The sequence below is a fragment of the Polypterus senegalus genome, chromosome 1, assembly GCF_016835505.1.
Source record: "Polypterus senegalus isolate Bchr_013 chromosome 1, ASM1683550v1, whole genome shotgun sequence".
NCBI classification, from domain to species: domain Eukaryota; kingdom Metazoa; phylum Chordata; class Cladistia; order Polypteriformes; family Polypteridae; genus Polypterus; species Polypterus senegalus.
In genome coordinates, this window is record NC_053154.1 from 98199570 (window position 1) to 98214896 (window position 15327).

Consider the following 15327-nt stretch of genomic DNA (forward strand, 5'->3'; position numbering starts at 1 on the left):
AAAATGCCTGAATCTCATAATACTGGTGTTTTTTTGTTTGAAAAATCAGATGTGTACGCTATTTTATCATTTTTGTGTAATCAATCAATGCTTGAGAACTTTGCCAAGCTTTTAGGCTTTTGTTTCAAGGTTGCAGCCTGTGGCTTCCATTACAAAACAGTTAACTTTAGAACACGATATTGCTTGGTAAATGCATATATACCATGTTTATGAAGAAATAACTTCAATTTGAAAAAATACTGAACTTACCCTTTAATACTGATTGTGTTTAACACAACAATTTTTGGAAATAAGAGCAGATACTCTACCAATTGCCCAATCTTTTGATTCCTGAAAACAGGAGTGACTACATAGAAGGGTATTATGTAAAAATCCTTATTTTAAAATGTAAAAAATTGAAATCAAGATGACAAACTAACAAAAAAATCCAAAAGCATTTTAAGAAACTGATTTCAAACAGACGTACAGTAAATTGTTATAGCATCTTGTCCTTGTGATTCAGGTGCTATGCACATCTTACTGAGAACCAGTAATACCTATCAAAGTTAGATTTGTGAACACAAGTAAATGAAGACAGATCAGAACCTCACCTCAAGATAAGATACTGCAATATCACAGTGTATCTCGTCTTTAAGCAGGTCAATGCGACTGTAAAGTTCCTTCATTGTAAGATACATCACTCCAGGGTCACTTGGCAAGCCCAGCATTGTATGCGTTTTTCCGGCTCCAGTTGCACCATACGCAAGGACTAAAATTGAGGGTGAAAAAAATATATTTCATCATTTTGGTTATGCTTAATAAACAGAAACACTGAATTCAAAAATACAAACAAAATTGTGAACATATTTCTGCAATTTGACATATGTTTATAATTACAACTTATCCAGGGTTCTACAGCGAGCTAGTGTTTAGAAATAAACCAGAAACCTGATTGTTTAGTGTCTTATACCTTGACCACTAGGTTTTATATTTGATCAAAGAAATCTAATCATTAGAATATGACAACTACTACTGTATTATACTTCAATAATTACATTATCTTGCGTAAACATACAGTTCTACTAAGATCTTAAAATAGCTGTTTCAAAAAAAATTAAGATAATGTAGAAGCACAAAATATCAGCTTTTGTCTTATGTTAGAGGAGCAAAAAAATTAACTCAACTAAAAAGTAGGTTATATACTTTATTTCATTTTTTTTAATGAAGAACAAGAAAAATAAAACTGGTAAAAGAAACAAATTGGATTATTTAAAACACAATTATTTTAAATGCATTTCACTGCAGTTTATTTTGCATTGCCATTGTAAAGCATCTTACAACTTTGGTCGAAAACCTTAATTCATCAGGGATAAATCAGATTCAGAATGAAATTGGGTATGCTTAAAGTTTTGGCACTATTCTCAAAACTAAATGAAATTCAAGCAACACTGGACGCAAAAGCAGGTAATGTTTCTAAGCATAAATACATAGATGCTACTAATTTTATTCCAACCTGTGGAACGGAAAACTGCCAAAAAGGCACAAATCAGTATATCGCAAATAATTAGATCACGATATTATGAAGATGCAATTTTTTTTTTTTTTCTATATACTAAGTATTGAAACTTGATTATGCAATTTATATTACAATTTATTCCCATTTTTATTTGACAGAATGGGAAAATGTGAGTTTGATAATCTGCTAATCAGAGAATTAATCTCACTTTATTTTTTGGAATTGTAAAAACAGATTGTAAAGTATCTAAGGATTCTCCACAACATGACAAGAAATATCCTGTTACAATACGTAACACATACATTGATACATAATATGATCTTTGAGCTGGGTGTGTCATTGGGAAATAAGCCCTTATGTTTGTAGAAGTGCTGTAATTTAAAACATTGTTCAACATATGTAAATATGCATCTAAAATTTTTGAGACTACACACAGTACATGTATATTGCCATGAGTGCTCGGTATAAAAATAGAAACAAGACACCATGGTTGAAAATGTTGAAAGCTGCCTTTGATACTTGTCAGAAAAGACAAGACAGCGCATGGTGGTGGGTTAGGCGTTCCGTTACCTTCTAACATAGCCAGCACATCTTACAGCACACAACCCAACATCCCTCTGCTTCCACCTGGTCTCAATATCATCAATACAATATTATCTTTGGACTTTAAAGAGGACACTCCACAATATGTAACTTGTTTAGGGTTTGCTTGTAGCATTTTGAATTTATTATGTTTTTTTTCTGTTATTCTAATAAAAAGCTTTGTGTTTCTTATATTTTTCTTTATGTAGTATTTTATACTGCTACTATTTTGTATGTAATGTACGTATTTGATCTTTTTGTTTTTTTTAGGCTGCTTTTCTCTTTCCTTCATTCTGAAATTCTGTGAAGCATTCTGAGCATAGGAAATGTGCTGTATAAGTAAAATGTATTATTATTATTACTTTAGTTGATTAAAATGGTTCTTAAGAACAGAAACATCACAGTAGAACACCACACTGTTAACCTATAAAATGATGCTAAAAGAAGCAACTAAACTGGATTCAATCTGAAAAGTATATCCGCACTGTTTATACTGTGATACTGTACATACTGTAACAGTGATAATTTTTGGCTATATCACCCAACTCTGGCCATGAGGTATACCTAGATTCTTAACTTTAGGTATGACTAAATTTTAAAGCAAAATATATTGAACATTATTCCTTTCTCAAACAATTTTAAAAGTCCCATCTTAATCACAGGGGTTAGGGAAGGGACAAAAATCATGTGATGTTTTGTATACTCAATATTACTCTTTTCTTTTGCAGCTAACACTGAGAGGAACTTTTCCTCTCAGGCCAAAGCACAAAGGTTCTATTAATAATGATGATACTGATCACAAATAAAGTTTAGTTTTTCCATTATGCTAAATATCTGGGGAAGTAATATTGTATATTTTGTTCTTTGATTCTTCTAGCATTAAATAAATGAAAAAATGCACCAAACACTACAGTAAATCTAGCTTCCCGTTAACTGTAAAATTGTCATTTTAATTTAAGACACTGCATTGGTAAGTGCTGTTGCCTCACAATTCCATCATTCTCAGTTTGAATACTGTGATGTGTGTCCAATGTCTGTGAAAATTTGCATAGTCTTCCAGTGTCTTCTTTGTTCCGAGTTCTAAAGTTTTCTTCCAATATCACTGAAGGCATGCAATTTTAAATCTGGTCTGAGAGAGTCCAGTTACAGGCAACCGTGATGAATGTGTTTTTAGGAGCCCAATCCTTAGCAATATAATTTAAGTGTGATTTTCTTTTTCACTTCACACAACATCTAGAAAATGTAAAAAGTAGCAGTGATGTTAAACCTAGATAACATGTAAACAAAAAAACAAAAAAAAAATTAGTACCACAACAAAAGTCCGTCACACATAATTTGGTATTATTTTGTTTTCAATACTGACGATCAAAAAAAGCTTACTATGTAAACAATGTAATGCTACTGTGGTGGCATTACATTTAAGCCCTACAAATTTTCACAACCACATACTGCAGAAAACAGTATATGTAAAAACTAAATGAAATCACGATGTCCAAAAAATGTTAGGCACACAACACAGGCAAACATTATTGGTTCACTGAATAATGCATCACCCTATTACGGATGCTCTCACATGAAAACAGAGATAACAGAAACTAATGCATTTTGTCAAAACACATGGTTATTATTAACACTCAATGGTTTCAAAAATGAGTGTATTTACATGCTCACACAAAACCTGGATGATGAGACTAACCTGGTTAAGATAGAAACCTGGTCTCTTAAAAGCCCATCAAGCAAACTCACTCTTGTCAATAGAGCTAAACATCCCATTATCACCAGTCACCATGAATCCAAAAATCAAGCATGGAGCCTGTATTTCCTAAGCATGAGGGGAAGTTAGTTAGCAGTCATTACTTACACAAGAAGTAATTTAATGTTATATATACTAATTACTTATTATAAACTGTAATGACTTACAGCGTATTACTTTTCGTAATAGGTTTTTTGAACTTTTCTAAAACCATTTAAGAACCATCTTGAAACTGATAAACAGTGGCAAACGTGATAATAAACAATGGGCATCAGTTACAGTTCCATCAGTTAATCAGGTGAATCTGAAGTACTATGTACCTAAGCAAGCACTTTTGTGTATACAATATTTGCTTTTTTTATTTTTTTTAAACCAGGTTCTAATAGCAGCAGGCAGTGTGTTGCAGAGTTTAAGGTTTTGGACCTATGATTCCAAAACCTTAGATTGAGAGCTCAAATCCTGCTACTGACACTATGTAGCCATGAGCAAGTCACTTTATCTGCTCCTATTGGAAACATAAAAGACACAAAACAAATTTTACCTTAGATGTTGTAAGTCTCATTGGATAAAGGAATCAGTCTAACAAGAATTAATAATATTTTCATTAGATCACTTTATCTGCCTACTCTTGAACATGCTATACATAATTATCAATGAGTAAAACATTCTTCTGTTAGATCAATTCTTGCTTTTTTTTGATTTTGCTAATGACTTGGCTTTTTGGAAAGTGTATTCTTTTGAATTGAAATGGATAATTAGTATTTGAGTATATATTACCCTTATTAGATATTTATCATTTTTGTTTAACAACACCATTTACTCATATATAGTATTTCTTTTCATGTTTTTCATCAGTTTTATGTAGTCGCCATTTAAAGTTTGCAGATGTAAATGTATATATAAGCAGTGCTCATCAATATACATAATTGCAGGTCCCCGGAGTTTTCTACAGATGTAGCAACTTAAAAAAAGTGTGTGGAGCATTTACCTAAAAATAAATCTGAATACCAATACCTAAGATTAGCGTTTCTCCCTTGCAGTTTGCAGAACCATGATCGAATTGCATGGGGGTGAATGGGGTGTTGGGTGCATCTACTCCTTTAAGTGCCGCGATCAAAGAGCATAGGTGGGAGAAATGGAATGGATAACCAAAGATGAGTTCCACTATGCAACTAAGTGACTGGTAGTTAACAGCAACACAGTGCTTGCTAACCACTGAGCTTTGCATTTTCCTTGAGGTTTGCTGAACTTTTTCTTTCCATTTCACAACATGATCACATCTTTTTTTCCTGTCCAGGACACTGCACCATCTTCAATCGTATGTCCACCCTATTGTTTTAATATATCGATTGCAAACAGGTAAATGGAAAATAAACTGACACTTTATTAGCAATGTTTCTGTTACCGGGATGATGCATGCATCACACACTTTTCCGTGTGACTGTGCAATTAAGCCTTGCAAAGAAGGGCCGTAACAGTATGTGCGCTTCTTGCTTTACACCCAGTGCTGTTGATATAATGCAAGCAGTACTTTAACTCAATAAAATAAGTATGTTAGGTTACTCATTACATTAAAAAATAATCATACTTCATAATGTACATAATTTTTAAACCGCTGCTCCTGATATTGTGATGCTGATGTTAGCAATGTACATTCATCTCATCTACGTAAATTTAGTGATTTATGAAGTATTGAAACAGATTATTTCAACCAGAATATGGAATCATGTGATATGCCAAGCATCTGCCTCAGGAAATGTATATTTGTTAACACTTTCACTATTTACTATCTATGGCTCTGAAAGCATGTGTGAAACTAACATATGTACGAGGGAACAGAGTGCAACAGACATGCACAGACTACAAAATCCTTAACTGTAACACAGTTAAGGGTTTACATGCCCACATAACCAAAGAAACAGGGTTTACATGAAATTTTAGTAACAGGGTTTCTGTGAATAACCAGGTTATTAAAGTGCATGTAAATGCACTCAGTGATCAATAACCTGGATAACAGAAACCTCATCCACTCCAACAATTATTTTTCTTGTCATGGTGTTTTCTTCATCTTATTATAAATGTCAGAATTAAATTGAAATTAGTCTGAAAAAGCAGCATTCTATGTGACCACAATTAAATATGGAAAATATATCACTAAATAAATTTACATTGGAAAGCAAATGCCTACTAGGGGAGCTCAAGGACTGACAGGTTATCACTTGGTGGCCTATGACATTTATGCTAAAACACTGTGCATGATCCTGTGTCTATGTTGTTGCATTTAAGATATGGTAATATTGTAAAACTTCATAGACTAATAATGTGCAGATACATTTGTGAGCATGAGGGTTGCAGAAAACCCCACATATTAAAATGCTACAATACCAGCATTTCAGGGAAATTTGGTACCGGAAGTAATTCTTCTTCCATGTTTATCTTGTATGCCGACTTTTGTTTGCCGACCAGGAGCAAGTAATATACATTAGCAAAAAATGCACATATTTCGAGCATATGAATGGATAACAGACAAGTGGATTATGCAACATTAATTATGTGAGAATTCATTTTCTTTTTTCGATGGATGTTTTTCACATCATTTGCCATTGGACAGAAGGGGTGACAATTATGTTCCATTACACCATGGAGTAAGTAACATGTAAATAAAAAAAATATATAAATGTTGGGTGGAGTATTCCTTTAACTTCCTAATGCTATGATAAATTTATGTCATTTAAGATTTTATTCTTTGATTTTACATACACGTGCAACTTAAAACAGCAGAAGTTAAATTTAACTTTCCTACATTTACAGTAATATTTTTAGATAGAGAGTGGAGAATTTTACGGATGATTTTTTTAGAAGTAGAATTTGTTTTTGGGAAATAAAAGGAACTAAATGTTTTTGTTTTAAATCAGTTGTATGTCAGAATTGTTTTAATATCGGAAAGTACTCAGTGACAAAAACGTCTTTCCTTTGTAATCAGTATATTTCTAGTATCACAATAGAACAGACTGATGGACCAAAACAGAGAAAAAAAAATGGGTTCATGTAGTAATTTTATCTTAAAATTAAGAGAATAAAAATCATGGTATGTCAAATAAGGTGAGGAATTTCTCAATTACGTAGTGATGAACCTGAACCTTGTTCAAGAAATGCCAGAAATTGGAAACTTCTTTCCTGGGGGCCCTGTATTCCAAGTGATGCAGAGAACACAAATGGAATTGCGAAATCAACTGATTAACACGGAACTGACCATTAAACAAATAAATCAACACATAATTCTTGACATGTGCCATATATGGATATGGAAGAGACAGTGACATAATGAATAAACTTGAGACTGAAAATTCTAGAAGAAAAGCAGAAAATCTGGTCCACAAATGAGCTAGGAAATCTGCCACATAGCAGTATTCATTATATAAGATAACACATTTTTTTGTAATTATATACTTACAGCTTACATTTAGGAGAAAATGGGTGTTTATTTTTTTTTTGTTCCAGTATGTTAAGATCAATTCATTTTATTGATGTTTGTAATAGCAAACCATGTTACCTCCCAATTTGTCTTCATAAACATTTTAATTCACAACCAGCTACTGCAAAACTTGCTGCACATACAAAGGACAATATACCACGTCCAACACCAAGTCAACAACCCGTAACTATTAAAGATTTATTGAAAAAAAGAACATTATACTGGCTAGAAATTCAAATACATGTTGATAAAATACTTTGCAATGTTTCCCTAATAGCAACGGAGGACCAAAAACTACTGTAGAGTAATTTCATGTAGAGTAAAAAAAAAAATATATATAACAAATGTTACCATGTCATGCGGTGGTTAATCTCTTTGATGATGGTTTATGTATGGGTTAATTTAGTTAGCTCCCAGGCTGGCTAATGATAGCATGGTTAATAATGATAAACTTGTCTTTTTGGAATATTGCTTAAAAGAATGCTCCATTCAAAAACTATATTTTTATATATCATTTACTTATGTAGTTTGTAGTGAAAAATTCAGTATACTATATAAATCAGAAGGACACCTTCCTATAACACTCTGCTTTTGAATTCTTGACCATTGATTGAGGGGCGATTATAGGAATGTGTCCTTACTGTTTGTATTATATACGAGGTGTGGCAGAAAAGTAATGAGACTGGCAAAACTGCAAGCGATCTGGCAACGCTGCACTGTTGTCCTTGATAGAGCACGTGTATCAGTACCCTCCCATAGCTCAGTGCGGGTTTCAACTCCTTCCGTTAACTACGTGATTTTTGTGACTGCTATTAGCGAAGTTGTGTTTTTGGTTGTGCGTCACGCAAAATGGAACAGCGGAATTTGGAGCAATATTGTGCCATTAAACAGCAAGTGTGACGTTTAAAAAGTTAAAACAGGCCTATGGGGAACATTCTTTATCCCGAGCTCAAGTTTTTTGCTGGCACAAATCATTTTTGGAAGGCAGAAAACACGTTGAAGATGAACACCGTTCAGTGAGGACTTCAACTTCGAAAACCAATGAAAACGTTGAACGTGTGAACACTCTTGTGAGATCAGACCGTCGTTTAACATTAAGAATGTTGAGAGAACAATTAAAATTTGAAGAGATTTGACTGAACATTTGCACATGCGAAAGGTCTGTGCCAAAATGGTGTCGAAAAACTGCCCTCTCCATAACAGAATTTTTGACCTCAAAAGGCATTCCTGTGGTTCCCCAGCCCCCTTATTCACTTGACCTCAGTCCGTGTGACTTTTTCCTAAACTGAAAAATGTCCTCAAAGGACGTCATTTCAGGACTTTAGAAAACATCCAAAAGAGTGTAACGGACATGCTGAAGACCATACCGGTTGAAGACTTCCAGCGCTGCTACCAAAAGTGGGAACAACGTCTTCATCGGTGTGTAGCTGCCCAAGGGAACTACTTTGAAGGGGATAACATTGATGTTTGAAAAAAATAAAAACCTTGGTAAATAAAAAATCAGTCTCATTACTTTTCTGCCACACCTCGTATACTGTGATTTCAGGAAGTATGCCTTAATCATATTTTATTAAAATATGCATGTTTTGCATGTTTTAAGCATACAAATGGATAACGGACATGTGAATTATGCAGCCCAAGTTACATCAGATTCCTCCCCATCCCCCAATGGACATTTTTTGTTAGCTGTTGTCCAGCATGGAGTCACTACTGCGTCCCCTTCAATTAAGAGTCTTTATTACGTACTTTCCTCAAAAAAGTGAGACTGAAAATATTTTGGCATCCACAACAAACTACATAGGGTAAGTAACATATTTCTGGGTATAGTATTCCTTTAAAATGTTTCTGAATATTGCAGTATTTCCTTATTTCTATGTAGAATTACACCAAAACATCTCATACTGAAATGTGTGCTTATTTCATCCAAACCTATATAAAGTTATTTTATGAACTAGATCAATATTGATTAGGTTTTTAATAATGATTTATTATTTTGATCAAAAAAAAAAAAAAGAAAGGAAATTGTATCTACACTGCCGGTCAAAAGTTTTAGAACACTTCAGTGTTTCCTGTGTTTCTTCAAATTTAATCAGTTGAAATTAAATGAATGACCTAAAAATGTGAAAAGGTAAGCCTTAAACTGCTACAAGTTTAAACTCTAAGTTTAGGTTAGCAAAAACAGAAAAAATAAAAATTCAGAATTTCACAAATGGGCCTTCTTCAGGGAACAACCAATAGGTTACAACCTACATTTGGTCTGCAAGAATTAAAATAAATTAAGCCTTGCAAGTCAAAGTAACCATTTTGCACAGGTGTCCCAACTTTTGTTGATTACTTCAAAACTCTCCGACTTAAAGCAGATTTGGAATAGACTGTATTACTACATCCTTTACACTACGAAAAGGCATAAATTAGAGTAATAATAGATAAAGAATGGCAATTAACAAATTAAATGACAGGAAACTATTTCCCTGAGATGTGTAGGCCTTTCATGTAAAGAAACTGCTAAAAAATCAAAGTGTCAGTGAGTACAGAATCCTACACAATCCAAAGGCAATAGGAAACTGGAAGAAAATCCAGTAGGAAGAAATCTGGCAGACCCAAAGTTACAACCCAATCAGAAGACAAGTTTCTGATGGTTGCCTGCTTGCATGATACATGCCTCGCAACACAACAGCTTCAAGCATAGCTTAGCAGTGGTCAAAAAAAGCAAGCCACTGATAGCCAAGACCACATAGTTCTTATTATAATGATAGGCGAGCAAACATTTGGTTATATGGTAATGCTTTTATGTAAGAAGTTCTAATTGTACATGATGTATTTCCTATTTAATCGATTAAATTATACAGGTATTTAACTGGTATTAACAGTCTTTCCAGTAGAAAAATGTTATTAGTGAACGGCACTGGTTGTTAACGGGTTCCCTTTTAAAAATTAACAATGTTTCGGGATTTAATAAATGTTTCACCTCTCAGTGATGAGGCAAGCATGGTCCAAATGTGACACTTCCATTATAAACTGGAAACTAGAAACCTGGGCAGAAGCTTTTCCTCAGATGCAACAAGCCCTTAAAAGCAGGTCACACTTTTTTCTAAAAGTGAAGTTAACCTTCATCTCAGAAGGATGCATCAAACTAGTAACAGTTCTTACAACTCTGGAGAGCACTCGCTGTCCTATTGCAATCTCAGCATACAGCATCATGGAGGATCTGGGCTCCGACCTGATGAATGGAACATCAAAATAAGGTTCAGTTGTGCTAGTGTGCTGTTTGGTTAAAAGGAATGTAAAGTGTCATTCAATTATTGTTTGCTTTGTTGTATCTGTTAGTACTTTCTTACAGTAAAAAAAATTTTAAAAAGTAAAAACCCAAAAATATGAATCAAGGAAACATAAAACGGTGAAAACCGAAAATCAAATAAATAAATAAAATAAAACGAATTCCATAGGGCTCTACTGCTCTCTGAGACCTGGTGAATTTGTATTCAGTATCTTGACCTTCAATGGTTACCGTTGTTCAATTTTCCGCCAGGTGTAATCCAGTCCTTGCCTATTTTCTTTCTAAAGCCTAAAACTTTGGTTGCTGTATCAACGTATGTGCTCTTAATGGTCTCCCAGTTTTGATACTGGGTTCCACATCGTATTTTTCAACCAAAGCAGCCAAGCTATTTCTCAGCTCCACAGTAAACTCCTTGGTGGTATTTGGGCAAAAGATCCTTCCTCTGTTCCTTCTGTTTGACTATGCTAAGCTTCAGCTTGATGGTTGTACTGACTAGGTAGTGGTCAGTGTAAACATTGGCCCCACAGTAAACATGGACATCAAGAAGGGACCTGCACCACTTTCCACTGATTAAGATCTGGTTGATCTGGTTGGAAGTGGAACTGTCAGGCGACTTCCATGTACACTTATGGATGTTTTTGTGTAGGAAGATGATACCGCCAATTATAAAGTTGTTGTCTATTAGGAAATCAACAAGACATTTACTGTTGTCACTCATAACACCACATCCAAGCTTTCCCATAGCTCTCTCATAGTCAGTATCGTCAGCTCCAATCTTGACATTCATGTTACCCATGATCAGTAGGGTATCATGTTGTGGGACATTAGTGACTGCATGTTGTAGCATTTGTGATAAGCCAAGTTCAATGGCTCAGCTTATCATGGGCATGGGAAAAATGCTGGAGAAATAGTTTTCATCTATCTGTTTTAGCCCCCCGCCCCAACCCCTTTTACCAGCATATAAGCAAATGGATGGTCGAAGAGCTGCCTGGAGGCAGGCCCAAACTAGCTGACACCAAGGCACGTGTCTACAGCCGTCTTTCAAGTGTGCTCACGGTTTCTGACGCCAAAGTGAGGAGGTGCACTCTCGTAACTGCTGCAGGAGAGAAGGTAAAAGCGTTGTATTTAAATTCAGAGAAGCAGATCAGAAGGATAGAGCGCTCAGGTTTAAAGTAGCTAGCAAAGTGAAATGACTTGTGTGGTAGAGAATGGAAATACAAGTACACAGCCATCACTTACCAAAGGCTGAATGAGTAACCACCACGTCTCCACGACAGACAGGCACATGCACGCGAATGTGGGAAGGTCAAATATAGGATGGATTGCACCTGGGCAAGTGTTGACATTTGGTGCACGTCCCGACATGATAATTTATTGGCAGACCATGGGAAACGTAAATGAGGACCGGATGGAAAAAAGCCACCCAAGGCTCCCGACCCTGTATTGGTATTTTTATCATAACTTGATTAAAAAAATATTAACAAAATGATGGAAATTACTCAACAGAGAAATGAGCAGAATTATCACTAATGTACAAATTCTGTACAAAAAAAAATTAACAGCCGCTGTGCATATAGAAGCTTTGGAATTAACACTTTATATTTCACTTCATATTTCATTGTCTATTCAAGAGAAAACCAAAGCACAGTACAGGCAATGTTTAAGAATCCGGACCACTAAAATCTGAATAGGGCACAATACCTTCTTGCCCACTCGTGTACACAAAATACACTGAAATATTTTACATTTAATTATTCCTAATTTGAAACTGTACATGTGCACCTTACAGTTAATTGGAAAAGAAGCTGATAGACAGCCAAACTAAGAAAAGTGACTTGGTATGATGCCCCCACTTTAAAGAAGCAGAATGTCCTAATATAGTAAAAGAAAAGTTATGTGGATGTTATTTTGATCTTTTAGCAACCTTGCACTATCCAGCAAAACCTGTAGATTTTGCACTGCTCCCGCACTGCTTCAGAGTGCTGTGTTCAAATCATGCAGTGTTTATTGTTTGAAGGTTCATTACCTATTTTTATGGGTTTTCATTACTCTTTTCGCAACTATGAGCCATGTAATTCTAAAGCAAATGCACTGATGAATCAGTTTAAGCAGTTCATAGCCAATGTTATGTTTAAGTCAGCAGATGGCTGTCAGGCTTACAATTTACAGAATATTTAAATCTGTATTACTGTATTTTGAAAGATAATGAGGCTGGAAGGGATATCAATGATCAAATGTAAAATAAGACAGACCAGACTCCAAACATGTAATGATGTGTGTATTCAGTGTGAATTATTTGGTCTTCCCAGAGTTAACCTATTCTGCCACATCATCTGCTGGTAAAACCGTCCATTACAAACCAGTTTAGTGCAGTGACATAGACAGACCTCTTTCCAAATCAAATTTCAGAAACACCTCAACTCACAACTGAAGCTCTTGTTGTGATGCAATGTCAAATTTTATTTACTATAAAAAAAGCTTTGCCTTTTACAAAATGCTGTGGTATAGCCACATTCCCTGTTCAGTAATACACGAGCACCCCACAGTTCTGACAGCACCTGACTGAACAAGTACCACACCTGGCATATTTTTTGTATCTCGGCGTTCAAAGAAAACAAAATTAATGCAAACAGCTGGGTTTAGGAGAACCCAATCCACTTTATTGCTATGGAGGTACTGCTCTTCTTTGGTGTTCTTGTAATTTCTTATTTCATTCTTCACTAAAATAATAAAATAATATTTCTACATGTCACAGGCAGCTGACTTGCAGGTTTTCAGTAGTGTGGATCTGGGACCATTACTCCATCCAACCTTGATAAATATAAGGAACTGTTCTCCCATGGCTATGTGTTTATCAAGTTGCCTCAAACAGGTACTTTTAACATGTTACCATGGAGGTTTTTCAGGAAAAAGACAGAGGTCACACATGAGGTGTAAAGGCTCTGCATTTCCTGCCATTTGTCTCACTCTTATTCTTTCTTGAGCGGTAGTAATACTGCAATTGCTAGCAAAATTCACCTGTAATTAGACAAAACCCATTCTACAGAGTCATTAATTTTGTCACTTGCTTTTATACTGTACAGCTAGAGGCTAGAATCATCACTGCCCGATCTCTCTCTCTCTCTCTCTCATAAGAGAGGCACAGCAAGTCTCCATATATTTTATAAACAAAACAATTGAATGTAATAACCATAATTTTAATGATCTGTAAGTAATTTGTCATTATCAAAAGTCTTTATCCAAGGCAAACAAACAAAATCATCGCACATGAATTATATTTCAATAAGCTGGAAAGATAAAAGGAAATTTTGCATTTGAGCATAGGAATTTCAATTAAAACTAGCAGTCTAAAGCATATGTCACATTAGATGACTTTTCCAGCAACTATCAGTTGTAACCTTCATTTACATAATCTTAGTCAGATGGAGGCACACTCCCATGAAGACGATCGCTTAATGCGACATACCTAACAACCAAGAACAATTAGACGGTAACTAGCTACAACAAATTCAACTCTGATTTTCTCATTTGTTGGAGGGGTGGGCTGTATAAGCAGGAGAGCTGACAACCAATAAATGCTTACCCAGAACTACAAAGCATAGAATACAGTGACAAAGAATAAATAACATGCTTGTTTTAAGCCTCATAAATAGAAAAATAGTTTTATGTACTAAACAGAATGGAGGGGGAAAAAGGCAAAGACAGCGGCCGAATGTACCACAGCTCTTAATACTTCGCACAGCACAGGCACAGCACCAGCTAGGTCAGTCAGCATAGGGGCTGTGAATTTCACAAACAGAAGAAAAGCTTGTCTGTCTGATCTCATATTTTATATACCATAACAGAATTGAAAAAGAAATAAAGAATAGAGATTGCTGTTGAACTCAATGCAGAAGGTAATTCTTTGTACATCACCAGCTCTGTCAGGGCAATGTCTGCCAGAAAAGGGGTAAGCACAACTACGCTGGAAGACCAACTAGGTATTTTTTTTTTCTTTTTTCATTTCAAACACAATGTTTAATCGATTTAAACATGGTTAATATTTTGTAAATTGTACAAGATAAACAATGATATTCTCTTGCTTTTAGTAAGGTTTCATTTAAGCAGTTTGTGGTTTTGCATGATGGTGCAGTATATTATTTGATACCATATTATCAATGTTGGTCTCCATTTCTTTGCAGAAAAAAATGACAAGGGGCTAGTCAGCTGCGTTGATGCGTTGTAAATATTGCGTGTACATTGCATATTATTTACCTGTTTTCCACACCTTATTTATTGAAAAAAGTTTTTTCAAATGTTGAATAATTTAACGTCTATTTAAGTAATTTTGATGAGATCCATTCTAGTTAACATAGATGCTTTAAAACTGCAAGTTATCACACATGGCAGAAGCGAGTATGCTATAGCAAATAAACAAAAAGGAGACGGCTCAAAAAGAAACATAGAAAACTTACTGAAGACACAATTTAGAAATAGCCATGACTGAAAAAGGACAAGAAAATATATATTAAAAAATGTAACTGAGGAGACACACAGCTGCTGCTGTCAGGCGTAGGGAAACTGGTAGTGCACAAATGGGAAATGACAATAAATTCTTAAACATGAGGAAGAACAACTTGTTAATATAGCTCTTGGAGAATGCAAGCAAGACAAACCACAAGACCTCTTTCTCCTACAATGGTAAAATTTATGATACGGATAGTTTTTCTGTCATAATCAAGTATGAAGTTCTGGAGACTAATTCA

General features: G+C 34.9%; 1 protein-coding gene across 3 annotated transcripts in view; it reads right to left on the reverse strand.

Moving 5' to 3' along the window:
• Nucleotides 1-15327, reverse strand: part of kif18a (kinesin family member 18A) — a 135174-nt gene that overhangs the window by 94876 nt on the left and 24971 nt on the right. For all 3 annotated transcript variants that reach the window (XM_039753810.1, XM_039753793.1, XM_039753801.1), the window contains exon 3: nucleotides 591-748. In XM_039753810.1, the coding sequence (XP_039609744.1) occupies nucleotides 591-748 (158 nt within the window). The remainder of the gene's footprint in view (nucleotides 1-590; nucleotides 749-15327) is intronic.